This window comes from Excalfactoria chinensis, chromosome 27 (genome assembly GCF_039878825.1).
Source record: "Excalfactoria chinensis isolate bCotChi1 chromosome 27, bCotChi1.hap2, whole genome shotgun sequence".
NCBI lineage: Eukaryota > Metazoa > Chordata > Aves > Galliformes > Phasianidae > Excalfactoria > Excalfactoria chinensis.
In genome coordinates this window covers 854,785-882,535 of record NC_092851.1, presented here as the reverse complement: position 1 = coordinate 882,535, position 27,751 = coordinate 854,785, and the positions used below count along the sequence as shown (strand labels likewise).

The 27,751-nt window shown below is 52.6% G+C and overlaps 6 protein-coding genes across 6 annotated transcripts; 2 read left to right on the top strand and 4 right to left on the bottom strand.

Annotated features, from left to right (window-relative positions):
- Positions 1-1,050: 1,050 nt before the first annotated feature.
- LOC140263104 (C-type lectin domain family 2 member B-like) lies at positions 1,051-4,616 on the top strand. The gene is made up of 5 exons (XM_072357856.1): positions 1,051-1,108; positions 3,026-3,112; positions 3,596-3,768; positions 4,090-4,196; positions 4,472-4,616. The coding sequence occupies exons 1-5, from the start codon at positions 1,051-1,053 to the stop codon at positions 4,614-4,616; spliced, it is 570 nt and encodes a 189-aa protein (XP_072213957.1).
- Positions 4,617-5,070: 454 nt separating this feature from the next.
- LOC140263098 (class II histocompatibility antigen, B-L beta chain-like) lies at positions 5,071-6,481 on the bottom strand. Its single transcript, XM_072357845.1, has 6 exons — positions 6,353-6,481; positions 5,873-6,142; positions 5,505-5,786; positions 5,316-5,426; positions 5,216-5,239; positions 5,071-5,142 (listed from the first exon to the last, which is right to left on the bottom strand). The coding sequence occupies exons 1-6, from the start codon at positions 6,453-6,455 to the stop codon at positions 5,129-5,131; spliced, it is 804 nt and encodes a 267-aa protein (XP_072213946.1). The 5' UTR covers positions 6,456-6,481; the 3' UTR covers positions 5,071-5,128.
- A 432-nt stretch (positions 6,482-6,913) lies between these two features.
- LOC140263023 (killer cell lectin-like receptor subfamily B member 1C) lies at positions 6,914-9,367 on the bottom strand. The gene is made up of 6 exons (XM_072357756.1): positions 9,295-9,367; positions 8,444-8,542; positions 7,965-8,099; positions 7,734-7,888; positions 7,114-7,223; positions 6,914-7,040 (listed from the first exon to the last, which is right to left on the bottom strand). The coding sequence occupies exons 1-6, from the start codon at positions 9,365-9,367 to the stop codon at positions 6,914-6,916; spliced, it is 699 nt and encodes a 232-aa protein (XP_072213857.1).
- Positions 9,368-10,790: 1,423 nt separating this feature from the next.
- LOC140263101 (C-type lectin domain family 2 member B-like) lies at positions 10,791-14,475 on the top strand. Its single transcript, XM_072357852.1, has 5 exons — positions 10,791-10,862; positions 12,780-12,866; positions 13,350-13,522; positions 13,844-13,950; positions 14,226-14,475. Exons 1-5 carry the CDS (start codon positions 10,805-10,807, stop codon positions 14,368-14,370), a joined length of 570 nt encoding a protein of 189 aa, XP_072213953.1. The 5' UTR covers positions 10,791-10,804; the 3' UTR covers positions 14,371-14,475.
- A 152-nt stretch (positions 14,476-14,627) lies between these two features.
- On the bottom strand, positions 14,628-16,145 carry LOC140263022 (class II histocompatibility antigen, B-L beta chain-like). Its single transcript, XM_072357755.1, has 6 exons — positions 16,043-16,145; positions 15,629-15,898; positions 15,261-15,542; positions 15,070-15,180; positions 14,971-14,994; positions 14,628-14,897 (listed from the first exon to the last, which is right to left on the bottom strand). The coding sequence occupies exons 1-6, from the start codon at positions 16,143-16,145 to the stop codon at positions 14,884-14,886; spliced, it is 804 nt and encodes a 267-aa protein (XP_072213856.1). The 3' UTR covers positions 14,628-14,883.
- Positions 16,146-23,266: 7,121 nt separating this feature from the next.
- Positions 23,267-24,930, bottom strand: LOC140263021 (myelin-oligodendrocyte glycoprotein-like). The gene is made up of 4 exons (XM_072357753.1): positions 24,831-24,930; positions 24,143-24,484; positions 23,677-23,784; positions 23,267-23,364 (listed from the first exon to the last, which is right to left on the bottom strand). The coding sequence occupies exons 1-4, from the start codon at positions 24,928-24,930 to the stop codon at positions 23,267-23,269; spliced, it is 648 nt and encodes a 215-aa protein (XP_072213854.1).
- Positions 24,931-27,751: the final 2,821 nt, after the last annotated feature.

Genomic DNA, 27,751 nt, shown 5'->3' with positions numbered 1-27,751 from the left:
AGGTCAGAGTGTATTGGCTGCTAATCAGGGTGGGGGGAGGAAGGCGATATGTGCTGATTCTCCCCCAGCCTCTGTCCAGCAGCTTGAATAGTGGAAGGGATGGGTTTGGTTTGGATTGGGCAATCCCATTCCTTGCCAATGGAAGAAAGGATGGAGATGGAGGTGGGTTTTGCACGGGGTCTGTGGGAAGAAGGGCTGCAAAGGAGAGCTGAGCAGCTGCTTTGCAGGCAGGCAGGAGCCACTGGTTGTGAGGGAGGGAGAAGTGATGTGTGAGGGGATGCAAAGTGTGCTGTGAGCTGGGAGAAGTGTGCAACACGGGGGTGAGAAGCATGAAGAAAGGCAGCAAAAAGGAGTGATTTCCCAGCAGGGAAAGGAGGGGAAGCTGCTTCCTGCTGCTGGCAGCAAAAGTGCTGCATCCTGCATGGGAACTCTGCTGCTGGGCATCTCCCCTCACCCCTTCCCCATCTGCCCTGCTGAATCCACCTGGAAATCCCCCTTGAAAAAGCCCATTTTGTGACCATTTCTGTTTACATCCAGCATCAGACGGACACAGGCAACGGGTTGGAGTCAGCGGGGAGGTTTTGGGGTTCTATCTTTTTGCTGACCCTGGCTATGAGTCAATGGGGATAATCCCATTGCAAGGAGAGGGGGGTGTTTAACTGCAGGTGGTAGCAATGAGTGGCAATGGGAGGTGATGTGATTGCATGGGGGTGGGTGGGGGGTGGGAAGCTCTGTTTTTCCCCATAGACTGGGGCTGATGTGGCTGTTCTTGTTGTTTATTTATGGGGGGAGGATTCTAGGGGAGGGCTTATCCATATATTACACTGTATTTACATTCAGGTCTCTCTCCTTGCCTATCCCTGGCAATGCTGGCACTTCTCCTTGCTGTCTTCTGCATGACCATCATCTCCACAGAGGGAGGAATTGCATTTCCTTTCAGTCACTGCAATGAGTTTTAGCACCCAGCAACGGATCCTTAATGGGTCTCTGCTTGTGGGGCGCTGCTGATGGAAGGAAGTTTTGCTTTTCAGGTGAAGTGGAAGCTCCAGAATGGAAGAAATGAGGGAATATCCCAACTTTGGGGGCACAGAACGGAGCAGGAGGGAAGGTAACAGCAGAGCCATGCCCTGAACATGCCCCCTTCCCATTCTTTTCTCCCCTACACCAGCCACGATCGACCCGCAACCCAAACAACAAGAGCCCAAACCCAGCCTGCAATGAGCACCCACCACACAAAGCACCCCTTACCGCGCTGCCGCTGAGCAGGAGACCAACAGCCCATAGGATGCCTTGAATCAGCGCTCATCATTTCCTCATCCATGGCTCAGAAGTTCACCACAACAGCCCCAAAATGACAAAGTCCCGCAGCAACTTCTTGCTTGGTGACCAACCCGCCTGCGTCCACTGCCAGGAAATGGCACTGACTGCGCTTGGTCGTCTTGGTTTTGCCTTCAGATCACAACAGAAGCAAACACCAACACAACCAATAGGGGTAGATGCAGCCCTGCAGCCTTTCCCTTTGGGGCGCCACGGCCCATGGCTCATCTTGCAGCTCTCTGAGGGATGGAAACACCTCTGGGTTCAGCAGTGGCAATGAGCAACATGATGCTGAACAGTGGGGTAAGCAGCAAAGATCTGGGAAATCACTGCTAATAAACACCTAAATGTACCCATAAGAAATCAAAGACCCCAGATTGGGATAGTTTAGGGCTCAGAGTGTATTGGCTGCTAATCAGGGTGGGGGGAGGAAGGCGATATGTGCTGATTCTCCCCCAGCCTGTGTCCAGCAGCTTGAATAGTGGAAGGGATGGGTTTGATTTGGATTGGGCAATCCCATTCCTTGCCAATGGAAGAAAGGATGGAGATGGAGGTGGGTTTTGCACGGGGTCTGTGGGAGTAAAGGCTGCAAAGGAGAGCTGAGCAGCTGATGTGCAGGCAGGCAGGAGACACTGGTTTTGAGGGAGGGAGAAGTGATGTGTGAGGGGATGCAAAGTGTGCTGTGAGCTGGAAGAAGTGTGCAACACGGGGCTGAGAAGCATGAAGAAAGGCAGCAAAAAGGAGTGATTTCCCAGCAGGGAAAGGAGGGGAAGCTGCTTCCTGGTGCTGGCAGCAAAAGTGCTGCGTCCTGCATGGGAACTCTGCTGCTGGGCATCTCCCCTCACCCCTTCCCCATCTGCCCTGCTGCATCCACCTGGAAATCCCCCTTGAAAAAGCCCATTTTGTGACCATTTCTTTTTACATCCAGCATCAGACGAACGCAGGCAACGGGTTGGGGTCAGCAGGGAGGATTTGGGGTTCTATCTTTTTGCTGAGCCTGGCTTTGAGTCAATGGGGAGAATCCCTTTGCAAGGGGAGGGGGGTGTTTAACTGCAGGGGGTAACAATGAGTGGCAATGGCAGGTGATGTGATTGCATGGGGGTGGGTGGGGGGTGCGAAGTTCTGTTTTTCCCCATAGACTGGGGCTGATGTGGCTGTTCTTGTTGTTTATTTATGGGGGGAGGATTCTAGGGGAGGGCTTATCCATATATTACACTGTATTTACATTCAGGTCTCTCTCCTTGCCTATCCCTGGCAATGCTGACACTTCTCCTTGCTGTCTTCTGCATGACCATCATCGCCACAGAGGGAGGAATTGCATTTCCTTTCAGTCACTGCAATGAGTTTTAGCACCCAGCAATGGATCCTTAATGGGCCTCTGCTTGTGGGGCGCTGCTGATGGGGGGAAGTTTTGATTTGCAGGTGAAGTGGAAGAACCAGAATGGAAGAAATGAGGGAAAATCCCAACTTTGGGGGCACAGAACAGAGCAGGAGGGAAGGTAACAGCAGAGCCATGCCCTGAACACACCTCTTTGGTATTATTGTTATTAATTACTTCTTATTTATGCTATACTATGATGGTTTTGTTGTCATTAATTATAATTAACCCTCCCTGAGGCACTATTTGGGGGGAAAAAAGGCATTTTGGGGGTCTGCTGCTCACACCTGGGCTGCGCTGTTGACCCATTGGAGGTCTCTTCTCCCATAGGTCCCAGCCATAGGCCATGCATTACCATCCAGCTGACGTTGGCAGCGCTGTTCACGGTGCTGCTCATCACTGCTGTTGCCTTTGCAGGTGAGTGCTGAGGGTTCCAAAGAGCAGAGAAAACCCTTTGGGGTCATGGTGTGCATCCCACGGTGGGATCTGTGCCCTCAGGATACACAACATCAGGGCTGGGCCCTGTGGAGGATCATCTGTGCCCCCACAACCACATACAAGGAGCTGTGCCCTATAAGTGTAGGTCATCAGAGTGGGCAGGAAAACCTTCCTCCACAAGACCAACCCCATCTCTGGGGCTTCTTTGCACCCAGATTGCCCCAATTTGGATTATTTAGGAGTAAAATGGTCTGTTTCTCTGCTGGTTGTCCAAGAAGCAAGAGATGCTGGCACGAATCTCACCAAGCCCAGAGGTCTGGAGGACCAAAAGAACTCTTTTCTCACCCATTCAGAACTGATAACTCCACCTGAGGGCACGTTGAGGCTGGAAATACTTTAAACCAGCCATTCTGAAGGCGCAGCTGCTGCCATTTCTCATCCCTTTGGCTCTGTCCATGGCAGTGCAGGCATTCCAGCCCCATCCCCAGCCCTGTGCTCAGTGTCCCTTCGACTGGATTGGATTCAGAGGAAAGTGCTACCGCTTCTCAGAGGATGAAAGCAATTGGACTTCCAGCCACAACAACTGCTCTGCTCTTGGGGCTTCCTTGGCTGTGTTGGACAGCGCTGAGGACTTGGTGAGCGGGACACAAAAGAGCCACCAATGGATCGTGGCCTCTTGAGGGCTTCTTGGCTGCTCTGTCAGGGTTTCCTTTCTGATGTCGGGGTGAGGAGGTGGATGGTGGTTGCCTTGAGGGTAGGTTGGGTCCACTGCTCCAAATTCAAGGGGGAAAAGGATACGTCTTGCTATAGTATTATCAAGTAGCCACTCTGCCTTAACGATGATGAGCTTCCATAATGGATTGGGCGATTTCAAGCACGGAGATCATTGGTTGAAAGGGTTCTGCAGGCAATGGAACATCCCAAAGCATCCCACGATCTGTTCCCTTTCTTTGCAGAGCTTTGCAATGAGACACAAAGGCAGCTCCCCCCACTGGGTTGGCCTCACACGGGAAGGCCAAGAGCATCCATGGCAATGGCTGAACCGCTCTCCTTCCTCTCACCCGTGAGTTCCCATCCTTGTCTTGGAAGATGCAGCTTTTCCAGCCCTCAAATGTCCATTTCTGAGCCTCGGGAGCATTTCTGGTGCTGCTTTATGGGGTGAGGAGATGCGGGGAAGGCGCTTTGCACCGCTTTGAGTCCTAGAAGTTCATTCAGCAGCAGAAGTGGGGCAGGAAGAAGAGATTCCTATTGACTTAATGGTTTTCTGTTTGGTTTCAGCACTGCGATTCCCGACCAGCTGAGCTCTGTCTGTGTGTGTCTGTCTGTCCATCCCTGCAGGTTCCAGGTGCAAGGCGATGGTCCCTGTGCATACCTGGGGGACGCCGGGCTCAGCTCCTCCCACTGCAGCCAGCGCAGGAATTGGGTTTGCACCAAACCCGCCTTGCAAAACACGAGCAGGAAGAACTTGTGCATCAGCACCTGAGCTGCTCCCGGAGCCCAACACGCCGTGCAAGAAGGAAGAAACGAAGGCAAAGAGCTCCGCTTGCAGCTGCTCTCGGAAGCAACGGGAGGGCAATGCGCTCCTCCAGACCAAGGCCGACAGTGCCGCCTATGGGGATGCGAGGACCAACGCAATGCTGTTTGCTCGCAGGAAACGCTTCTTCTGTTCTCTCTACCACTCCTACGTGTACAACAGACCAGTTCCTTCTGGCCATTTGATGCAATTAAAGAGTATATTTGGTTAAAGGACCCAAACCACCTTCTGGTACTGAACGGAACAGAAGAGCACAGACCGCCCGCTTCCTTCCCCTGCCGTCGCACATCAGAAGGTTCCCCTGGATGTGCAGACAACGGGACAGCGTCGGAACGGCTTCTTCTTGGGGAGGGCACGGAGCGGGAGATGCGGCGGAACGGGGGGATGGTAGGGGGCAACACGAGGGAGAGCCGCGGCCGGGAGTGCGGGGGTGCCGGTGGAACGGCTCGGCGGAGCAGCAGCTAATTCAGCATCCCTGCGGGGAGACGGGCAGAGCTGAGCCCAGCTCGGGGCCGGGAATGGGAGCGGGAATGGGAAATGGACGTTACCTGGAGCGGTGGCCACGGGTTGCCCTGAAACACAGCGAGACGAGGTCAGAGTGGTCGTAAACCCCCTCCCCCCTGCTCAGCCCCTTTCCCCAGCGCTCACCTTTCTGACTGCGCAGAAACATGAAGAGCCCCAGCGCCAGGAAGACGAGCCCCAGCACGAAGCCCCCCACGCCCGTCAGCATCTTGCTCCTGCCCGCGTCCGTCGGCGGCTCTGCGGGGACGAAAACGGGGGCTCAGCGACGGGGGACGACTCTACGCCCTTACCACCCCGCCCCGGGTCGGTCCTTACCCCAGTGCTGGCTGATGGGTTGCGGCAGGCTGGCGTGCTCCACCCGGCACTCGTAGCTGTCCCCGCGCCGCGGGACGGTCTCCAGCACCACCAGCACCTGGTACGTCCAGTCCCCGTTCTGCATCACGTTCGTGGACACCACGCGCTCCGTCTCCTCCCTCCCGTTCTGGAACCACTTCACCTCGATCTCCGCCGGGTAGAAGCCCGTCACGTAGCACGCCAGCCGGTCGCTCTCGCCCAGGGAGCCCGACTGCAGCGCCGAGACCCTCACCTTGGGCTGCACTGCGGGGCACGGCGGCAGCGCTGCGGACCGACCGCCACAGCGCGGCGCCTGCCCGTCCGTCCGCGCTGTGCCCCGCCGCACTCACCGCTCCTCTGCACCGTGATGGGCTCAACCTCCCCGTAGTTGCGCCGGCAGTACGTGTCCACCTCATTCATTCGAAACTCCAGTTCCTCGGTCTGGCTGTTCCAGTCCTCAGCATTCTGCTCTCCCAGCGTTGTATCGGCCACATATTTCCCCACGTCGCTGTCGAAGTGCACGTACTGCTGCCCGTTGTAGATGTACCGCTGCACCGATCTCACCCGCTGGGTGCCGTTGAGGAAGTGGCACTCCGCTATAAAAGCATACTGGAAGAACGCTGCGGGCAGACGGCACGGTCAGGGCTCACAGACGCCCCCCTCCAGACCCCCCGCCCCCTCCCCGTCCCCGCTGCCCCCCAACCACTGCTCTCCCGCCCCCCGCCTTCCATCCCTCCGTTGCCCCGAGAACCGCGCACGGCCAGAAGGGCTCCGGGGGTGTCTCCAGGGGGGGACGCAGCGCCGTCATCGCGTCGCGGCTCCGAGCTCACCCGAGGGCCGCTCCCAGCTCCCAGCGCTCCCAGCTTCGGGAATGGACTGGGCCAGCAGTGCCACCAGCACGGCCACCGCCGCCGGGACGCGCCCGCTCCCCATGGCTGCTGCCGCCCGACGATGGGGGACCCGGCACCCTACGCCAGCACCCAGCCCGGGGCCGGGCAAGAAGGGCCAATAAGGGGAGGCGTCGCGGGGAGGCTTCACCCGTCTCCAGGCAGAGCTGGGCTCAGCGGTAGTTCCTGACACTCTGTCCCCGTCCCACCATCCCATGGGAAATGAAGCAGAGTGGGAACGGGCCAAACAGATGCATTCTGCGTGAACAGCAAGCCGTGATTTATTCATTCACGTATTCATTTTGGCAAAAAATAACACCGGATGATGAGCCGATTGCATGAGTGCATACAGTGATGTCCCCCCGTGAGCCCGGGCAGTGCTGGGCTCTGCACGCCCCAAACTCCTTCCAGAGCCGTATTGCAGAGCTTCACCCCAATGCTTGGGGCTTTTGGGGTGGGCACACAGCAGGGGGAGGGGCTGCGTTCCCCTCCATCTCCTACACATTATGGCTGGAGATGTCGAGGTTCTTTCTGGCAGACCCACTCGTGTTCACCGTTACACTCATCCTCCTCCACTTGGCTGTTCTTGAAGGTCCCGCAGTGATTCTCCACCACGGGAAGGTGACCAAAGCTGCCAAAGAAGCCTGTTGGCACCCAAAACACCCGCCTTGAAGGAGGCAGGCAATGCTTGCACAAACACTCACTCTGTGCTGTTGAAGGACGACTTGTCCACCCATTGCCATTCATTGCCGGACACTTGTAATCCAATCCACACCGGCTGATTCCCCACACCTGCCATTTCCTTCAGCTCCTCCTGTAAAAATGGCACCAAAATCCTTCTGCAAGGGGGGTGCAGGGCCACCAAGTCTGCCTTGTTGGACCCCCAGCAGATGGGATGCAGACAGCAGCCGTGCTTGGAATGCTGCCTGGCTCTCATGTAGCTCAATGGGTGGGAATGGCTTCAATCCAAGATGGCGGCACTGCTGTGACCACCTGAGCTCTGCTTCCATCCTTCATCCTGTTGGAAAGGTGGGAAGGGGACACAACCCCCATGTGCCCACCCCAAACCTCAACCCTGATGCTCTTATATAGCAACAAGCCCAACCCCAATGAGCCTGACCCCAACCCCATGTGCCTACTGCCATGTGCAGACCCCTCACCATAAAGGCCATCATCCAGAGCACAACCCCTCTGCTGATGCTTCAGCCCCATTTGGGTTTGGAAACACTGACCCTCCTGCTGACACCCAGTCACTCCAGAGCACTTTTCTCCCACCAAACCCACACCTTTCCAGGTCCCTTCCAGTTCCCTGCTCTATGCTGACCTTTTCTGCCACGTTCCGGAGCACCACCAGCTGAGACTGCTGATATTCACACTCCTTTTGAGCTCGTGTCCAGATCCCCTTTTCCATGGAAAGCCCGTAGCATCGGTCCCCTACAAGCCTCCAGAACTGGGGGCAGAGCAGGCAGGCAGCAGGGGCTGGAGAGAAAGAGCCGTCAGCATCTGCAGGTGGGAGAAATCCCAGCCAGGAGGATTGCCTTGGCAAGGCCATTACCTGCAGAGCTGTTCCATGTCTGCTGGCAGAAGTACTGCTCAATGGAGCTCTTCTCACTCAGCTCCATCCCATTCCTCCCGCTGGGCTCAGGGCAGTGCAGGGCAGCGCTTGGAGGTGGGGATGTTTGCTGAAAGACTTTGGGGCACAAAGTGGGCTGAGACGTGGCCCTATGGGGACAAGCCCATGGAAAGCAAGCAGGGTTGGGCTTGGATCCTACAGCTCTAGTGCAAACCCTTTCTGGTTCTGGTTGCATCAAATCAATTCAGCCTTATAAAATCACATATAAGCATTGCTTTATCCCCCACCCAGGTTTAAGCATGGAGTGTATCTCTCATTGAGTGCTGCTTTGGGATTGCTGGGTGATCACCCCAACCCCATTGCAAAGCCCCAACCCGGCTTTGGGCAGCAAGAAGGTGTTTTCTGCTCAGAAGAGCTTTGGTTTCCTGTGCAGCGGATGTGGTTGGGATCTGGTCACTCACCCCACACGCTGAGCCCAACCAGCAGCAGCAGCAGCAGCAGCAGCTCCAGCATGCAGGCTTTCAGGAAGATCTGGTGCCAGTGGGGGCACACGGTAGGACCTGGAAGAGTCCATCAGTGTAGAAAATGACATTAGGATTGCAAGAAAACACATTTTTAAGTCATTTAAAATCATTATCCAAGTCATATCTCTCCAAGAAACCATCTATTTTGGCAGAGAATTTGATGGCTGCTTTGTTTCCTCCACAATTTGAGGCCCCCAGACCCTTCCTATTGGTTCCCAGGCTGTGTATAAGCAGAACATGATGGCACCAGTTCTTTATTCCTCCAGTTCTGAGCTTCCCAGACCCTGCCCAGTGGCTCCCAGTGGTTCCCAATGGGGAAGGAGGTGGTGCAGAGGGCTGACAGCAGCAGGGAGCACGGGATGGGCTCCCATTGGAGGTGGGTTGGACACAGGGACATCACCTCCATGGGTGGTTTTGGAGGTGGGGAAGGCCCTGCAGGTCCCATAGAGCACGGGGTGGAAGCTCAGCAGCCCCCAGGCCTTGTGAAACCAGCCAGCTGTTTGGCAGCTGGTGGCTGGCAGGAATGGCATCTCCGCAGCCCTCGTGCCACATGGATCCAGGATGCCTTGGCCACCATCTCATGCATCGTCTTCCATTGGCTCACATTGGCTTTCCCAATTTGGGCTGATTTTGGCCCCAAACCATCACACCTCTGGCCATTCCCAGGCTTCCTTCTCCCCCAGCCCTTCCTTCTCTCCCCTACAACAGCCACGATCAACCCGCAATCCAATCAACAAGAGCCCAAACCCAGCCTGCAATGAGCACCCACCACACAAAGCACCCCTTACCGCGCTGCCGCTGATCAGGAGACCAACAGCCCATAGGATGCCTTGAATCAGCGCTCATCATTTCCTCATCCATGGCTCAGAAGTTCACCACAACGGCCCCAAAATCACAAAGTCCTGCAGCAACTTCTTGCTTGGTGACCAACCCGCCTGCGTCCACTGCCAGGAAATGGCATTGGCTGCGCTTGGTCGTCTTGGTTTTGCCTTCAGATCACAACAGAAGCAAACAGCAACACAACCAATAGCGGTAGATGCAGCCCTGCAGCCTTTCCCTTTGGGGCGCCACGGCCCATGGCTCATCTTGCAGCTCTCTGAGGGATGGAAACACCTCTGGGTTCAGCGGTGGCAATGAGCAACATGATGATGAACAGTGGGGTAAGCAGGGATAAACTGGGCAATCACTGCTAATAAACACCTAAATGTACCCATAAGAAATCAAAGACCCCACGTTGGGATAGTTTAGGACTCAGAGTGTGTTGGCTGCTAATCAGGGTGGGGGGAGGAAGGCAATATGTGCTGATTCTCCCCCAGCCTCTGTCCAGCAGCTTGAATAGAGGAAGGGATGGGTTTGATTTGGATTGGGCAATCCCATTCCTTGCCAATGGAAGAAAGGATGGAGATGGAGGTGGGTTTTGCACAGGGTCTGTGGGAATAAAGGCTGCAAAGGAGAGCTGAGCAGCTGCTTTGCAGGCAGGCAGGAGCCACTGGTTGTGAGGGAGGGAGAAGTGATGTGTGAGGGGATGCAAAGTGTGCTGTGAGCTGGAAGGAGTGTGCAACACGGGGGTGAGAAGCATGAAGAAAGGCAGCAAAAAGGAGTGATTTCCCAGCAGGGAAAGGAGGGGAAGCTGCTTCCTGCTGCTGGCAGCAAAAGTGCTGCATCCTGCATGGGAACTCTGCTGCTGGGCATCTCCCCTCACCCCTTCCCCATCTGCCCTGCTGAATCCACCTGGAAATCCCCCTTGAAAAAGCCCATTTTGTGACCATTTCTGTTTACATCCAGCATCAGACGGACACAGGCAACGGGTTGGAGTCAGCGGGGAGGTTTTGGGGTTCTATCTTTTTGCTGACCCTGGCTATGAGTCAATGGGGATAATCCCATTGCAAGGAGAGGGGGGTGTTTAACTGCAGGTGGTAGCAATGAGTGGCAATGGGAGGTGATGTGATTGCATGGGGGTGGGTGGGGGGTGGGAAGCTCTGTTTTTCCCCATAGACTGGGGCTGATGTGGCTGTTCTTGTTGTTTATTTATGGGGGGAGGATTCTAGGGGAGGGCTTATCCATATATTACACTGTATTTACATTCAGGTCTCTCTCCTTGCCTATCCCTGGCAATGCTGGCACTTCTCCTTGCTGTCTTCTGCATGACCATCATCTCCACAGAGGGAGGAATTGCATTTCCTTTCAGTCACTGCAATGAGTTTTAGCACCCAGCAACGGATCCTTAATGGGTCTCTGCTTGTGGGGCGCTGCTGATGGAAGGAAGTTTTGCTTTTCAGGTGAAGTGGAAGCTCCAGAATGGAAGAAATGAGGGAATATCCCAACTTTGGGGGCACAGAACGGAGCAGGAGGGAAGGTAACAGCAGAGCCATGCCCTGAACATGCCCCCTTCCCATTCTTTTCTCCCCTACACCAGCCACGATCGACCCGCAACCCAAACAACAAGAGCCCAAACCCAGCCTGCAATGAGCACCCACCACACAAAGCACCCCTTACCGCGCTGCCGCTGAGCAGGAGACCAACAGCCCATAGGATGCCTTGAATCAGCGCTCATCATTTCCTCATCCATGGCTCAGAAGTTCACCACAACAGCCCCAAAATGACAAAGTCCCGCAGCAACTTCTTGCTTGGTGACCAACCCGCCTGCGTCCACTGCCAGGAAATGGCACTGACTGCGCTTGGTCGTCTTGGTTTTGCCTTCAGATCACAACAGAAGCAAACACCAACACAACCAATAGGGGTAGATGCAGCCCTGCAGCCTTTCCCTTTGGGGCGCCACGGCCCATGGCTCATCTTGCAGCTCTCTGAGGGATGGAAACACCTCTGGGTTCAGCAGTGGCAATGAGCAACATGATGCTGAACAGTGGGGTAAGCAGCAAAGATCTGGGAAATCACTGCTAATAAACACCTAAATGTACCCATAAGAAATCAAAGACCCCAGATTGGGATAGTTTAGGGCTCAGAGTGTATTGGCTGCTAATCAGGGTGGGGGGAGGAAGGCGATATGTGCTGATTCTCCCCCAGCCTGTGTCCAGCAGCTTGAATAGTGGAAGGGATGGGTTTGATTTGGATTGGGCAATCCCATCCCTTGCCAATGGAAGAAAGGATGGAGATGGAGGTGGGTTTTGCACGGGGTCTGTGGGAGAAAAGGCTGCAAAGGAGAGCTGAGCAGCTGATGTGCAGGCAGGCAGGAGACACTGGTTTTGAGGGAGGGAGAAGTGATGTGTGAGGGGATGCAAAGTGTGCTGTGAGCTGGAAGAAGTGTGCAACACGGGGCTGAGAAGCATGAAGAAAGGCAGCAAAAAGGAGTGATTTCCCAGCAGGGAAAGGAGGGGAAGCTGCTTCCTGGTGCTGGCAGCAAAAGTGCTGCGTCCTGCATGGGAACTCTGCTGCTGGGCATCTCCCCTCACCCCTTCCCCATCTGCCCTGCTGCATCCACCTGGAAATCCCCCTTGAAAAAGCCCATTTTGTGACCATTTCTTTTTACATCCAGCATCAGACGAACGCAGGCAACGGGTTGGGGTCAGCAGGGAGGATTTGGGGTTCTATCTTTTTGCTGAGCCTGGCTTTGAGTCAATGGGGAGAATCCCTTTGCAAGGGGAGGGGGGTGTTTAACTGCAGGGGGTAACAATGAGTGGCAATGGCAGGTGATGTGATTGCATGGGGGTGGGTGGGGGGTGCGAAGTTCTGTTTTTCCCCATAGACTGGGGCTGATGTGGCTGTTCTTGTTGTTTATTTATGGGGGGAGGATTCTAGGGGAGGGCTTATCCATATATTACACTGTATTTACATTCAGGTCTCTCTCCTTGCCTATCCCTGGCAATGCTGACACTTCTCCTTGCTGTCTTCTGCATGACCATCATCGCCACAGAGGGAGGAATTGCATTTCCTTTCAGTCACTGCAATGAGTTTTAGCACCCAGCAATGGATCCTTAATGGGTCTCTGCTTGTGGGGCGCTGCTGATGGGGGGAAGTTTTGATTTGCAGGTGAAGTGGAAGAACCAGAATGGAAGAAATGAGGGAAAATCCCAACTTTGGGGGCACAGAACAGAGCAGGAGGGAAGGTAACAGCAGAGCCATGCCCTGAACACACCTCTTTGGTATTATTGTTATTAATTACTTCTTATTTATGCTATACTATGATGGTTTTGTTGTCATTAATTATAATTAACCCTCCCTGAGGCACTATTTGGGGGGAAAAAAGGCATTTTGGGGGTCTGCTGCTCACACCTGGGCTGCGCTGTTGACCCATTGGAGGTCTCTTCTCCCATAGGTCCCAGCCATAGGCCATGCGTTACCATCCAGCTGACGTTGGCAGCGCTGTTCACGGTGCTGCTCATCACTGCTGTTGCCTTTGCAGGTGAGTGCTGAGGGTTCCAAAGAGCAGAGAAAACCCTTTGGGGTCATTGTGTGCATCCCACGGTGGGATCTGTGCCCTCAGGATACACAACCACAGGGCTGGGCCCTATGGAGGATCATCTGTGCCCACACAACCACATACAAGGAGCTGTGCCCTATAAGTGTAGGGCATCGCAGTGGGCAGGAAAACCTTCCTCCAAAAGACCAACCCCATCTCTGGGGCTTCTTTGCACCCAGATTGCCCCAAATTGGATTATTTAGGTGAAAAACGGGCCGTTTCTCTGCTGGTTGTCCAAGAAGCAGGAGATGCTGGCACGAATCTCACCAAGCCCAGAGGTCTGGAGGACCAAAGCAACTCTTTTCTCACCCATTCAGAACTGATAACTCCACCTGAGGGCACTTTGAGGCTGGAAATGCTTTAAACCAGCCATTCTGAAGGCACAGCTGCTGCCATTTCTCATCCCTTTGGCTCTGTCCATGGCAGTGCAGGCATTCCAGCCCCATCCCCAGCCCTGTGCTCAGTGTCCCTTCGACTGGATTGGATTCAGAGGAAAGTGCTACCGCTTCTCAGAGGATGAAAGCAATTGGACTTCCAGCCACAACAACTGCTCTGCTCTTGGGGCTTCCTTGGCTGTGTTGGACAGCGCTGAGGACTTGGTGAGCGGGACACAAAAGAGCCACCAATGGATCGTGGCCTCTTGAGGGCTTCTTGGCTGCTCTCTCAGGGTTTCCTTTCTGATGTTGGGCTGAGGAGGTGGATGGTGGTTGCCTTGAGGGTAGGTTGGGTCCACTCCTCAAAACTCAAGGGGAAAAAGGATAAGTCTTGCTATAAAACTATCAAGTAGCCACTCTGCCTTAACGATGATGAGCTTCCATAATGGATTGGGCAATTTCAAGCACGGAGATCATTGGTTGAAGGGGTTCTGCAGGCAATGGAACATCCCAAAGCATCCCACGATCTGTTCCCTCTCTTTGCAGAGCTTCGCAATGAGACACAAAGGCAGCTCCCCCCACTGGGTTGGCCTCACACGGGAAGGCCAAGAGCATCCATGGCAATGGCTGAACCGCTCTCCTTCCTCTCACCCGTGAGTTCCCATCTTTGTCTTGGAAGCTGCAGCTTTTCCAGCCCTCAAATGTCCATTTCTGAGCCTCGGGAGCATTTCTGGTGCTGCTTTATGGGGTGAGGAGATGTGGGGAAGGCGCTTTGCACCGCTTTGAGTCCTAGAAGTTCATTCAGCAGCAGAAGTGGGGCAGGAAGAAGAGATTCCTATTGACTTAATGGTTTTCTGTTTGGTTTCAGCACTGCGATTCCCCACCAGCTGATCTCTGTCTGTGTCTGTCTGTCTGTCCATCCCTGCAGGTTCCAGGTGCAAGGCGATGGTCCCTGTGCATACCTGGGGGACGCCGGGCTCAGCTCCTCCCACTGCAGCCAGCGCAGGAATTGGGTTTGCACCAAACCCGCCTTGCAAAACACGAGCAAGAAGAACTTGTGCATCAGCACCTGAGCTGCTCCCGGAGCCCAACACGCCGTGCAAGAAGGAAGAAACGAAGGCAAAGAGCTCCGCTTGCAGCTGCTCTCGGAAGCAACGGGAGGGCAATGCGCTCCTCCAGCCCAAGGCCGACAGTGCCGCCTATGGGGCTGCGCGGAACAAAGCAATGCAGATTGCAAAAGGGAAACCCTTCTTCGATGCTCTCCACCACTCCTAGGTGTATAACAGACCAATTCCTTCTGGCCATTTGATGTCATTAAAGAGTATATTTGGTTAAAGGACCCAAACCACCTTCTGGTACTGAACGGAATAGAAGAGCACAGACCGCCCGCTTCCTTCCCCTTCCGTCGCACATCAGAAGGTCCCCATGGATGTGCAGACAACGGGACAGCGTCGGAGCGGCTTCTTCTTGGGGAGGGCACGGAGCGGGCGATGCGGCGGCCCCGGGGGAGGGTGGGGGGCAACACGAGGGAGAGCCGCGGCCGGGAGTGCGGGGGGTGCCGGTGGAACGGCTCGGCGGAGCAGCAGCTAATTCAGCATCCCTGCGGGGAGACGGGCAGAGCTGAGCCCAGCTCGGGGCCGGGAATGGGAGCGGGAATGGGAAATGGACGTTACCTGGGGCGGTGGCCACGGGTTGCCCTGAAACACAGCGAGACGAGGTCAGAGTGGTCGTAACCCCCCTCCCCCTGCTCAGCCCCGCTGCCCAGCGCTCACCTTTCTGACTGCGCAGAAACATGAAGAGCCCCAGCGCCAGGAAGACGAGCCCCAGCACGAAGCCCCCCACGCCCGTCAGCATTTTGCTCCTGCCCGCGTCCGACGGCGGCTCTGCGGGGACGAAGGCGGGGGCTCATCGCAGGGGAACGACCCTTCCGCCCTTCCCCCCGCTCCTCGGGTTCGGGCCTTACCCCAGTGCTGGCTGATGGGTTGCGGCAGGCTGGCGTGCTCCACCCGGCACTCGTAGCTGTCCCCGCGCCGCGGGACGGTCTCCAGCACCACCAGCACCTGGTACGTCCAGTCCCCGTTCTGCATCACGTCCGTGGACACCACGCGCTCCGTCTCCTCCCTCCCGTTCTGGAACCACTTCACCTCGATCTCCGCCGGGTAGAAGCCCGTCACGTAGCACGCCAGCCGGTCGCTCTCGCCCAGGGAGCCCGACTGCAGCGCCGAGACCCTCACCTTGGGCTGCACTGCGGGGCACGGCGGCAGCGCTGCGGACCGACCGCCACAGCGCGGCGCCTGCCCGTCCGTCCGCGCTGTGCCCCGCCGCACTCACCGCTCCTCTGCACCGTGAAGGGCTCATTCACCCCGTAGTTGTGCCGGCAGTAGTTGTCCACCTGTCCCCGTCTGTACTCCAGAATCTCGGTGTTTCTGTTCCAGATTTCAACCTGTTTCTCATCCACCGGTGTATCGGCCACATATTTCCCCACGTCGCTGTCGAAGTGCGATGTCTGCTGCCGGTTGTAGATTTGCCTCACCACATATCTCACCCGCTGGGTGCCGTTGAGGAACTGGCACTCCGAAATCCGACCGTAGAGGAAGAACGCTGCGGGCAGACGGCACGGTCAGGGCTCACAGCCGCCCCCCTGCAACCCCCCGCCCCCTCCTCGTCCCCGCTGCCCCCCAACCACTGCTCTCCCGCCCCCCGCCCTCCATCCCTCCGGAGCCCCGAGCGCGGCTCCGAGCTCACCCGAGGGCCGCTCCCAGCTCCCAGCGCTCCCAGCTTCGGGAATGGACTGGGCCAGCAGTGCCACCAGCACGGCCACCGCCGCCGGGACAAGCCCGCTCCCCATGGCTGCTGCCGCCGGACGATGGGGGACCCGGCACCACGCTCCAGCAGCGACCCCGGAGCTGGGCTGGGTGGGCCAATGAGGGTCGACTTCGGGGGGAGGCGTCACCCGTCTCCAGGCAGAACTGGGCGCAGAGAGGCACCCTGACACTCTGACTCCGTCCCACCGCCCCACGGGGGTCCGTAAGGAAATGAAGCAGAGTGGGAACGGGGCAAGCAGATACATTCTGCTTGAACAACAAACCCTCATGTGCAAGTTCCGCAGAAAGAAGAAAGTACACGATATGTGGGAAATGGGTCTGACCACATGGGAACAATATAAGAACATAGTCAGGGACTGCAGAGATGTGACCAGGAAGGCTGAAGCCCACCTAGAGTTGTATCTAGCTAAGGAGATAAAGGATAATAAAAAAGGCTTTTTTAAGTACGTTAACAGCAAAAGGAAGGCTAGGGAGAATGTGGGCCCCATACTAAGTGAGGGGGGTGTTCTGGTAACGGGGGATGCTGAGAAGGCAGAAATACTGAACGCCTTCTTTGCTTCTGTCTTTAGTGAAAGGGCTCTCCCTGTGCCACATGGATCCAGGATGCCTTTGTCACCATCTCATGCATCGTCTTCCATTTGCTCACATTGGCTTTCCCCATTTGGGCTGATATTGGCCCCAAACCATCACACCTCTGGCCATTCCCAGGCTTCCTTCTCCCCCAGCCCTTCCTTCTCTCCACTACACCATCCATGATCGACCCGCAACCCAAACAACAAGAGCCCAAACCCAGCCTGCAATGAGCACCCACCACACAAAGCACCCCTTACCGCGCTGCCGCTGAGCAGGAGACCAACAGCCCATAGGATGCTGTAAGGTGGAATGAAACAAAGATGGCAAGTAGGGATGGCAAGGCAAGGCAAGTAAGGATGGGATGAAAAGTAAGGATGGGATGGAAAGATGGCAACAACGATGGCAACAACGATGGCAACAACGATGGCAACAACGATGGCAACAACGATGGCAACAACGATGGCAACAACGATGGCAACAACGATGGCAACAACGATGGCAACAACGATGGCAACAACGATGGCAACAACGATGGCAACAACGATGGCAACAACGATGGCAACGGAGTTTCAAAAGGTTATTTATAAGGAAGAACTCAACAAAATGGATGCCCTTGCTGAGAAATGCTGAGGCAATCTCCACCAGGGAACAATCTCGAAGAGATGCTGTCTTAGTGGTGGTCAGCCCTTAAATGAGGTCTAGAGGAGATGGAGTCAAGCTCCACCCTTTCTGGGAGCACAGCTACATTACTCTCATCTGTGCTCCCACAGCTGACCCAACACTTGTCTCAGCTGATTAATCAGAGGTTCAGGCTGCAATTACCAATTTCCCATACACTCCACCCATTCACAGCGTGAACCAATGGTCAGGTTTTCCTTATTACAGAGATTCAACACAATGCTGATACAGTTTCCTGTCGCAATGGATGTTGATATAATTGGAGTGATGATTTGATGGAGGTTCACAGTCTTCCATGGGCCAGTGCTTGGTAGGTGTCACTGGAGACAAGCCATCATGAGGTGCAAGTCTATCTGCGTTTCATCAATCCAAAGCAAATCATCCTCTGGTGATCCTAGAGGCTGAGAGACTCAGTGAGAGTAGTATAAATGTTTCAAAGGCACCAGGAGGGGAAGGATCACCTTCCAGGGCAGGATACAGGCCGTATTCTTATCTTGGGTCAATACTTCAGCTTGTACCGTATTATCCCCTGGTAGCCATTACCATACCCTTTGGCCAGATATCTGTGGTTGTTGAACTATATCTGGTGCCAAAGGAGGCGTCTTAATCTGCCATAGGGACATGATAGGTGTCCCTTTGGCAATGAAGATCGGAGCATTGACCACAGTGTCAGTAACCACCTACCTATCACTGAGGGGGCTACTGAACCTCCCACCTCCAATAATTTCCCCCAAGGTGCAAGTAGGCGACACCACTTGGGTCCTACCTGCACGTTCATGGGCCAATTTATCTGATGGATTCCTGGTTCTAAATTCTCAGGGGCAGGGAGCAGAAGACTATTTTCATTACCAAGCTCGGGTTTTACATGATTATCAGTTCCCCTTAATTTGGATCCATAGAGGGGTGGCTCATATTGCCTGTAGCATTTTTAGGGCACTGGGTCTGCCATCTCGAGGCCTTTCATTTGGGTCCCGCAGGGTTTCATCTAGTCTTTTTGTCCACCCCTGCAGGGACTGGGAGTCTGTCTTCAAGGCAGCCTTGAGAATGCCATTATAGCGCTCAATAAGGCCTGCCCCTGTTGGATTATATGGTAGGTGGAATCGCCATTTGATGTTGTTCTTTTCTGCCCAGCGCTGTATCATTGCACCAGTAAAATGAGTCCCTTGGTCGCTTTCGATAACTTGAGGTGTCCCATATGCAGACATCAGTTTAATAAGTGCCTTGATGGTATATTCCAGATTTGCTTTTGGCACTGGATAGGCTTGAAGTAGCCCACTTACAGTATCAATGTGGGTCAGGGCATATCTTACCCCCTCAGACCAAGGGAGAGGCCCAATGTAATCAACCTGCCATCTGTGGAGAGATCTATATCCTCTAGCAATGTGGGCTATTGTTTCATTATTTCCTCTTGCCCACCCGGCAGTCTATACTGTTTTACATTAGTGATCCAGCATGGCTTTGGCAGACAAATAGGCTCATGTTCCGCATGGCCTCTCAATATTGTCTGTATCGCCCAGATACTAATACATCTTTGTCAGATCCTGATCTCTCCCACGGTTGTGTGGAGAGTCAGAACCCACAAGATATCTATTCCCAATATATATTCTGGAACTGGGAAGATATCTATTCCCAATTTGTATTCTGGAACTGGGGCAATAGATACCTTATATTCCTGTAGTGGGAGACGCACAACCCCCAATTTTAAGCAGGTTTGGGTGACCGGAATGGTCTGTCCCCCAGAACCTCCAGTCATCACTCTTTCACCTCTACATTTCGTCAGATCTCTGTATATTATAGATGTCTCTGCCCCAGTATCAACTACAGCCATAACCTCTTGAACGTTCCTTTAGGACCAATATATTGTTACTTCTATGTAGGGTCTCCGGTCTCATCTGGAGTCCCTAGGGGGACTGACGTCCCTCATCACGCCATGAAATGGGCCAAACTCAAGTCTTTTACCTCTGATATCTCAGGCATCGTGGCCTGAGCTACTTGAGGCGGCCTCTTTTTCGTATTCGGAACAACGAAGTCCTCTAGATTCCAGGTTACCATCAGTGGTCACTCTATAAATCTTACCCTCGGTTTTCTAGGGTAGTTTTGGAACTTTTGTTCATTCTTCAGTTGTTTTCACAGCCGAAGGAGAGCATGGTTGGGCAAATTGAATACCTGCCCAGAGGAGGTCATTGAACATTTGTTTCTGGGACATTCTTATGGGTCCCAATTGAGGGGTTCGTGGGGCCGGTCTTCTAGTTTTAATAACTGGTAAAACTTCAGCCTCTTCTACCACTCAAATATTACGCTTGGTTCGTAGGCTTTCTGACACCCCAAATCGGCTACCATTTGGGCTGCCTGTTGAACCACTGCTTCTGATGCTACTAACGGATTTAGTATGGAAACTAGTGTTCCATACATATGCGAGGGAGCCTGTTGTAAATGAAGTCTTTCATCCCCGCTGAGAATCTTACCATGTCGAGGCTATTAAACGTGTCCTCATAGATGGCTTCCCTCATGACTAACTCCCTATTGTAATTTTGAAGTTCCTCCATAGAAGACCACAAGCCTGTGTTTACCAGCGTATTGGTCTTGTTTGGCCAGACCATGCGGCAGGCAGCCATTAGCCAATCTACAAGAGAGTGGTTTTCATCAGGGAACTGGGTCCTTCCATACAGTCTCTGCCTAAGGGCAGGATGGATAGTTTCTGTTGCTAGTTTAGACACTTCAGGTCCGCTAACTACTACGCTTTCCACCCCCAAATCCCATAGATGTAATAGGCACGACGGAACACTTTCTCATGGCCTTTGTCTAAAACGCTGAACTAAATCCATTAGTTCTGTGGGTGTATAGGGACAGGCTGTTACATGTAGGTAAGACTCCGCAGGCGGCCATTGATCGGGAGGCACCCCTGCTGGTCGGTCTTGGATCTTTTTTGTCTTTTGGGTCATGAGAGAACAGACTTCTAATAGGTCCGTCTTAGGTGGATCATCCAAATCAGCTTTGGTGACTTTGTCCTGATCTGTTGTTTCAGCATCTTGTTTGTTACTCATTGAGATATATCAAATTTGGCAGTTTGGTGAAAAAAAATGATGGATTTTTCCCCATTAATAAGCTGAGCTCACTCTCTAGTTACTCAATGCGAACTTTTAATAATTGATTTTCACAATCAATATCATTTGATCTCATCTCAGCCTGATTTAAGGCAGTTAGTAAGGGCCAAGCCACTGTGGATGCGGCCAATTGTCCTTCTCTGGTGGTGAGTACATCTTTATGCAATCCTTGAAAATATTTGGTTAGACGGAATGGGGACATATTGTCCACCACTCGTAAAGGACCCCATTGTTCAATAATAATTGCATCTTGGAAATACGGGGATCCCATAAATCCTGGGATTTACCCAGGGAGGATCTTTCCTAAGGGGGTAACTTTCTACCCCTTGAACCAATTAAACATATTCCATAAGAAAGATATCTTTTTTCCGTATCCACAGGCTGCTCCCTGGCTCACCAAATGTAAGGTCAAATAATATGTAGATGGTAAATATACAAAAGGTAAAGGAAAACCCACCGAAATCAATGCCTTGGCTGGAAAGCTGGGGCAATCTCCACCAGGGGGCAATCTCCAAGAGATGCTGCCTCAGTGGGGGTCAGCCCTTAAATGAGGTCTTAGTGGAGGTGAAGTTGAGCTCCACCCCTTCTGGGAGCACAGCTAAATTACGCTCACCTGTGCTCCCACAGCTGACCCTACACTTGCCTCAGCCGATTAATCAGAGGTTCAGGCTGCGATTACCAATTTCCCATACAGCTTGTTATCCCATGGAGCCCAGGTTCCTGTAGTGCCAGGATGAAGACCCAGCCTGTTCCATGGAACCAAACCCCCAATAACTGATCAAAGTCAATGATCGATAACCACCAGCAGGTATCCTTTATTACATTACAAAAGAGAACAGTGTTAACACCCAAGGCAGTTCTCTACCTGTGGTTCTGCATGCTTTCTTGTGTTTCCAAAACTGTTGTGTACACATTGGATTTCCACAAAGCCTGATACATGGTCACACTATTTCCCAACATGTCCAGATCTTATCCAGGCTCTCTGCATTCCTCCTGTATTCTTCCGTTCTTTGGTTATTTTATTGCCATTGTATTTGCGCTGGAGGTCGCACATCCTCAGCTTGGTGGTTCCTGGGGCAGCTTTGGCTCAAGAACTGCAGGGTTCTCACTCAATTCAGACACTGGCTCCTCTTGGTCCTGCTGTGGGTTTCCTTGCTGGCTTGGACTTAGCGTGTGTTTGGTATCCTGTGCAATCTGTGGTTCATGAAGCTGAATTCCTGTGGTTACTGCAAGGCGCAGATCATCTCTCAGTCCTCTTGTGGTTGTTTCTTCTGCAGAATAAAGAGAAAAGCAACGGATGCTGAGGTGGGACAGCCTGTCATCCCATGGGCAACCCCACATTGCTTTGGGTTGGGGAAGACTCACCTGATTCTTCTGTTTTTACCAATGGAAAAGAAGGAGAAAAGTAACAAGTGATGAGATGGTACAGCTCGTCATCCCGTAGGAAACTGCATATTCCTTTGGTTCAGAGGAGCAGACTTACCTGATCCTTCAGTTCGTTCTAGTGGATAGGGATGAGAAAAGCAGTCCATGATGGGGGAACATCTCATCCCCAGCTCAGAATACCCCCGTGGTTTTTTGGGGGTGCAGGGAGGAAGGAAGACTCACCGTGTTCTATGAAGTGTTTCTCTATCAAAGCATATAAGCAACGCATGAAGAAAAGGCTCAGGTTATTATCCCACGATTGATGCTATGAAAACATCCCAAATCTGTTTGGTTCTGGAAGGCAGACTCACCCATCTTTGCCTTTGTCGTCCCTGCAAAGGAAAAGCAGAAATGCATGATGAGAGGAACATCTCATCACACAGCTCACACAGGAAGACCCCAATGTTTTTTGTATGGGAGGGTAGACTCACCCATCTCTCCACATTTTTCCTCTGAATAAGAAAGAGAAAAGCAGTGCGTGGTCAGAGGGGATTTGTCACCCCATATGCAGCCCCTTTGGAAGACCCCGAATTCCCTCAGTTCAGTGACTACAACTTACTCGGTGATGAATTCTCTTTTTCTGCAGAAAAGAAAGAAAAATCACCGCACAATGAGGTGGGACAGCTTGCCATCCCATGGAAACCTCATATTGCTTTGGTCTGGGGAAGAAGACTCACCCATCTCTTGACATTTTTTCTCTGAAAAAGAAAGAGAAAAGCAGTGCAAGGCCAGAGGGAATTTGTCATCCCATATACAGCTACATGGGAAGACCCCAAATATCCTCAGTTTCATGACTACAACTTACTCAGTGATGAATTCTCTTTCTCTGCGGAAAATAAAGTAAATCAACACGTGATGAGGAATGACATCCCACAACTCCCACATGCAAACACCTTTGTTTTTTAATATGGGAGGGAGAACTCACTCAAATTTTTAGCTTGTTTCTCTGCAAAAGAAACAAATAAGAAACACATGATGGGAAGGGTCAGATGACAATTCCATGGTAGATCCTGTGGGAGGACTCCACATCTCTGTGGTCTAGGGAGAAAGACTTACCCAAATCTTCATTCCTTTCTGCAAAGCAAAAGCAGAAGGAAAGCATGATGAGAGAAACTGCTCATCCCACAGCTCCCAGAGGGAGAGCATTTTAAAAAGAATTAAAAGACTGGAAGGGAGACTCACCCAATGCCTCAGCTTGTTCCAATGGAAAGGAAAGAGAAGGGCAGTGCATGGTCAGAGTGGGCAGCTGGTCATCACCTGGCTGATGCCTTGGGGAGACCCTGGTTACCTTCTGATTGGGGAAGGACACTTACACAATGATCTATAACTCCACTCTGTGAAATAAAAACAAAGGAAATGCATGGTTAGAGGGAACACCTCCTCATGCCACGGCTGCTCCGATAAAGTGACTTTGGTGGTAGAAAAGGCTGGAAGGACTCACTCAGCTCTCTTCTCCGTGTCGCTGGAAAACAAAGCAGGGGAAGATGTGGTCAGCAGGGCAGCTTGGTTTGTTTAAATGACTTCAAAGGGTCTGGGGTTTTCCACCTGCCACACGGTCAACCCACCTTCCCATCTTTCCACTTATCTCCTTTTTCCCCTTCCTTCATTCCCAAAAACTAAAGCTAAACTTTATTTAATGAACACTGGGAATCTCAGGAAAAATCCCCCTTCCTTCTCCTGTGTGGCTCCATGGAGCAGAGCTCAGCACCACCCTGATCATCCCTGTCCCTGCTCAACACCTCCTTGTGCTCCGTCCCCTCAGCTCTCAGCTCACCGAGCTTTCTCAGGAGAAAAGCAATGATGACAACAAATGACCCAACCAGAAGTGTGACGACCACAGCCAGAGCCACCTTCCAGGGATGGGTGATCTGGGGAGTGGGATCTGGAAAAAAACTCAGGAAAAGGGTGCCTTTTACATTCCCATCAGTGGAAATGACAGCATTAGGAGATCAAAGAACCCACAGTGGCAGCAACCAGGGGACACTGACACAGAATGGTACCATCCACAGCTTGGCACACGTGGAAGAGCAGCTCAGCATCGTGTGCCCACTGCCACTGACACACGAAGAAACCCATCCCAGAAACCCAACCTAACCACCTCATCCATGCAGATCCATCCCCAAATCACACCGTGCGCCCGCTGCAACTCCAGAATCTCATGGGGCAATTCAGCCCAAACCTCTTCCAAAGGCTGCTCGTTCAAAGGCAGCTCTCCATCCTTGGATGCTTCAGCCACTGACCTGACACTTCCAGATTCAGCACAGCTTCTGCATAGGCATCACCTTCTTGCACAGCACAGATGTATGTCCCACTATCAGCAGAGCTCACTGCAGTGATGAGCAGATCCAGGTTTCCATCAGACAGGCCATTCCTGAGCAGTTCTGTCCTCCCTTTATATTTCTCCATCTGCTCCAGGTCCTCTCCATTTTGGTAGTGGTGCACAAGCCCAGCAGACCGATGCTGGATCCATCTGATGTCTGAGCTCCAAGCATCCTTGCAAGGGGTCAGCTGACAGCGCAGCACGACATCCTGTCCCACGTTGGCAGTGACATGAAGGTTTGGTGCCACAACCCTGAACTGGGCTGGGCAATGAGAAGGGCACAGAGAGATGGTGAGATGGTGGCTGTGTGAATGTGGGGGCATGGAGCGGCACAGGATGAGTGGGTGACTGCTCCATCCCATGTAAAAGCACTGGAGAGGGAGCAGGAGGGAGTGGGGAAGGATTCCTGGGGGTGGGAGCCCACTTACAACGTGTGGTGGAGGTGGAGAAGAGACAAAAATAGGACCCAAAATCACACATTTCATGAAAGAACAGAAGTGAAAGAGAAACCCAAGCATGGCCGGGCTTGGGTAGTCCTTGCCCCACAGCCGCTCCCTGGACCCAAAGCAACACCTGTGCCAGGCACAGCAGCCCCACAGGACCCCTACCTGATCCCAGATGGAGGAGGTGCAGAGACACGAGATGAGCCAGGAGCGTCCTCCAGGGATGGGAGAGTCTGGGGTGGCAGCAGCGCAATGTGAAGCCCATCTGTGCCAGAGGAGAGGAGGGGGGAAGGAGTTGGGGAAAGGAGAGAGAGGAAGGAGACTGAGAAGGAGATGTTAGAGGAAATGGAGTAGAAGATGGATAAAAAATGGTTAAACGATGAGAAAAGGAGACAGGGAAATGAGTTTTTGAATGAAATGGAAAAGGAGTTGGTGAAGGAGATAATTGAGAAGAAGGGGAAGAAGGTCTGGAAAGAAGATGGGGAAAGGTTTGCGTAGGATATGCAGGAGGAAACTGTAGGAGAACAGAAAGGCTCCGAGGGTTACAGCCAGCAGTGGAGGAGGGGATGGGGTCACTCAAACACGAGTTCCATGAGCACAGCCAGCACCGCCTTGGGCAGTGCCGGTGCTCCTCACAGGCTGCAGGGCAGAGCAGGTGACCCCAAAAGGATTTCCCCTACAAGGAGCCCCACAGAGACAGAAACCCCTCACCTGAGCTGCAGGAAACTCACAGCTACGCCCAGCTTCTACCTTTGTTCAGCTCCCGGTTGTGGTAATTACCTCTGATGAACTTTACCCCTTTGGCAACAGAGAAAACGGTTGGGAACCTCTGAACACCGACACCCCATTGCAGTTTCATGTACAGCCCTGGGGCTCTGCAGCCACCACCACCAGCATGGAGCCTGAAGAAGCATTGCCATAGCACAGCCATGGGCTGCACTCCATCAGCTTGATCTGAGCCATACCCAAGGTGTGATGGTTTCTTTGGTAAATAAGAATTTGTAATTAACCAACCATTAATGCAGGAAGTATCGAATCTTTGCCCCATGAGCAACTCTTCCCCTGGTGAATGGTTTGTGGGGACCAGGAAGGGTTTGTGGGGAAGGTGGGCAATGGCTCGGTGCACTCAGTGCATGCAATCTGTATTGCTTTAACGAAGGAGAGCTGTAATGGCAGGGCGTGAAAGGAGGAGGGCCGTCCCCTGGGATGTGTGCTGGAAGCATTTTAGGCTCCAGGATCATTCCTCATTCAGCAGCTGCCAGCCGAGGCACAAGCAGCTGGGTGAGCTCTTGGTTAATGGTTACCATCAGAACAGTGGGATGAGGAACACGTGGCTGGACTGCCAGGAGCAGCCTTTGGGGCTGCTGTTTCTTTCTTTGTTTTCCGCCCCCGAATCCCATAGATGTAATAGGCAGGACAGAACACTCTCTCATGGCCTTTGTCTAAAACGCTGTACTAAATCCATTAGTTCAGTGGGTGTATAGGGACAGGCTGTTAAATCTAGCTAAGATTCAGCAGGCGGCCATTGTTCGGGAGGCACCACTGCTGGTCAGTCTTGGATCTTTTTTGTCTTTTGGGTCACGAGAGAACAGACTTCTAATAGGTCCATCTTAGGTGGATCTTCCAAATCAGCTTTGGCGACTTTGTCCTGATCCGTTGTTTCAGGATCTTGTTCGTCACTCATTGAGATATATCAAATTTGGAGGTTTGGTGAAAAAAAATGATGGATTTTTCCCCATTAATAAGCTGAGCTCACTCTCTAGTTATTCGATGCGAACTTTTAATAATTGATTTTCACGATCAATATCATTTGATCTCATCTCAGCCTGATTTAAGGCAGTTAGTAAGGGCCAAGCCACTGTGGATGCGGCCAATTGTCCTTCTCTGATGGTAAGTATATCTTTATGCAATCCTTGAAAATATTCGGTTAGATGGAATGGGGACATATTGTCCGCCACCCATAAAGGAACTCATTGTTCAATAATAGTTGCAACTTGGAAATATGGGGATTCCATAAATCCTGGGATTTACCCAGGGAGGATCTTTCCTAAGGGGGTAACTTTCTCCCCCTTGAACTAATTAAACATATTCCATAAGAAAGACAACTTTTTTCCGTATCCACAGGCTCCTGCCTGGCTCGCCAAATGTAAGGTCAAATAATATGTAGATGGTAAATATACAAAAGATAAAGGAAAACCCACCGAAATCAATGCCTTGGCTGGGGCAATCTCCACCAGGGGGCAATCTCCAAGAGATGCTGCCTCAGCAGGGGTCAGCCCTTAAATGAGGTCTTAGAGGAGGTGAAGTTGAGCTCCACCCCTTCCAGGAGCACAGCTAAATTACTCTCACCTGTGCTCCCACAGCTGACCCAACACTTGCCTCAGCTGATTAATCAGAGGTTCTGGCTGTGATTACCAATTTCCCATACAGCTTGTTATCCCATGGAGCCCATGTTGCTTTGGTGCCAGGATGAAGACTCATCCTGTTCCATGGAACCAAACCCCCAATAACTGATAACAATCAATGATTGATCACCACCAGCAGGTATCCTTTATTACATTACAAAAGAGAATAGTTTTAACACCCAAAGCAGTTCTCTACCTCAGCTTCTGTGTGCATGCTTATATTAACAAAAGCATTACGTGTCCATTGGGTTCCACAAAGCCTGATACATGATCACACTATTTCCCAACTTGTCCATATCTTATCAAGGCTCTCTGTCTTCCTCCTGTATTCTTCCTTTCTTTGGTTATTTTATTGCCATTGGATTTGAGTTGGAGGTCGCACATCCTCATCTCTTTGCTTCCTGGGGCAGGTTTGGCTCAAGAACTGCAGGGTTCTCACTCAATACAGACACTGGCTCCTCTTGGTCCTGCTGTGGGTTTCCTTGCTGGCTTGGACTTATGGTGGGTTTGTTATCCTGTGCAATCTGTGATCCTTGAAGCTCATCTCCTGTGGTTACTGCGAGGCACCACTCATCTCCCAGTGCTCTTCTGGATGGTTCTTCTGGAGAATAAAGAGAAAAGCAACGGATGCTGAGGTGGGACAGCCTGTCATCCCATGGGAAACCCCACATTGCTTTGGGT

What these genes read in the sequence shown, in the direction of transcription:
- LOC140263104 (XM_072357856.1), top strand. Translation starts at nt 1,051, where the DNA reads ATGGAAGAAATGAGGGAATATCCCAACTTTGGGGGCACAGAACGGAGC. An exon ending in AGAACGGAGCAGGAGGGAAG is followed by an intron (nt 1,109 to 3,025) that starts GTAACAGCAGAG and finishes CTTCTCCCATAG; the next exon opens with GTCCCAGCCATAGGCCATGC. An exon ending in CGCTCTCCTTCCTCTCACCC is followed by an intron (nt 4,197 to 4,471) that starts GTGAGTTCCCAT and finishes CCATCCCTGCAG; the next exon opens with GTTCCAGGTGCAAGGCGATG.
- LOC140263098 (XM_072357845.1), bottom strand. Translation starts at nt 6,455, where the DNA reads ATGGGGAGCGGGCGCGTCCCGGCGGCGGTGGCCGTGCTGGTGGCACTG. An exon ending in GAGCTGGGAGCGGCCCTCGG is followed by an intron (nt 6,143 to 6,352) that starts GTGAGCTCGGAG and finishes GTCTGCCCGCAG; the next exon opens with CGTTCTTCCAGTATGCTTTT. An exon ending in ACCCATCAGCCAGCACTGGG is followed by an intron (nt 5,427 to 5,504) that starts GTAAGGACCGAC and finishes TCGTCCCCGCAG; the next exon opens with AGCCGCCGACGGACGCGGGC.
- LOC140263023 (XM_072357756.1), bottom strand. Translation starts at nt 9,367, where the DNA reads ATGGATGAGGAAATGATGAGCGCTGATTCAAGGCATCCTATGGGCTGT. An exon ending in GGTTGGGCTCAGCGTGTGGG is followed by an intron (nt 8,100 to 8,443) that starts GTGAGTGACCAG and finishes TGTGCCCCAAAG; the next exon opens with TCTTTCAGCAAACATCCCCA. An exon ending in TCCGGAACGTGGCAGAAAAG is followed by an intron (nt 7,224 to 7,733) that starts GTCAGCATAGAG and finishes CCATTTTTACAG; the next exon opens with GAGGAGCTGAAGGAAATGGC.
- LOC140263101 (XM_072357852.1), top strand. Translation starts at nt 10,805, where the DNA reads ATGGAAGAAATGAGGGAATATCCCAACTTTGGGGGCACAGAACGGAGC. An exon ending in CACTGCTGTTGCCTTTGCAG is followed by an intron (nt 12,867 to 13,349) that starts GTGAGTGCTGAG and finishes TGTCCATGGCAG; the next exon opens with TGCAGGCATTCCAGCCCCAT. An exon ending in CGCTCTCCTTCCTCTCACCC is followed by an intron (nt 13,951 to 14,225) that starts GTGAGTTCCCAT and finishes CCATCCCTGCAG; the next exon opens with GTTCCAGGTGCAAGGCGATG.
- LOC140263022 (XM_072357755.1), bottom strand. Translation starts at nt 16,145, where the DNA reads ATGGGGAGCGGGCTTGTCCCGGCGGCGGTGGCCGTGCTGGTGGCACTG. An exon ending in GAGCTGGGAGCGGCCCTCGG is followed by an intron (nt 15,899 to 16,042) that starts GTGAGCTCGGAG and finishes GTCTGCCCGCAG; the next exon opens with CGTTCTTCCTCTACGGTCGG. An exon ending in GTTTCTGCGCAGTCAGAAAG is followed by an intron (nt 14,995 to 15,069) that starts GTGAGCGCTGGG and finishes GCTGTGTTTCAG; the next exon opens with GGCAACCCGTGGCCACCGCC.
- LOC140263021 (XM_072357753.1), bottom strand. Translation starts at nt 24,930, where the DNA reads ATGGGCTTCACATTGCGCTGCTGCCACCCCAGACTCTCCCATCCCTGG. An exon ending in CCTCCTCCATCTGGGATCAG is followed by an intron (nt 24,485 to 24,830) that starts GTAGGGGTCCTG and finishes CTCATTGCCCAG; the next exon opens with CCCAGTTCAGGGTTGTGGCA. An exon ending in GCTGAATCTGGAAGTGTCAG is followed by an intron (nt 23,785 to 24,142) that starts GTCAGTGGCTGA and finishes GTTTTTTTCCAG; the next exon opens with ATCCCACTCCCCAGATCACC.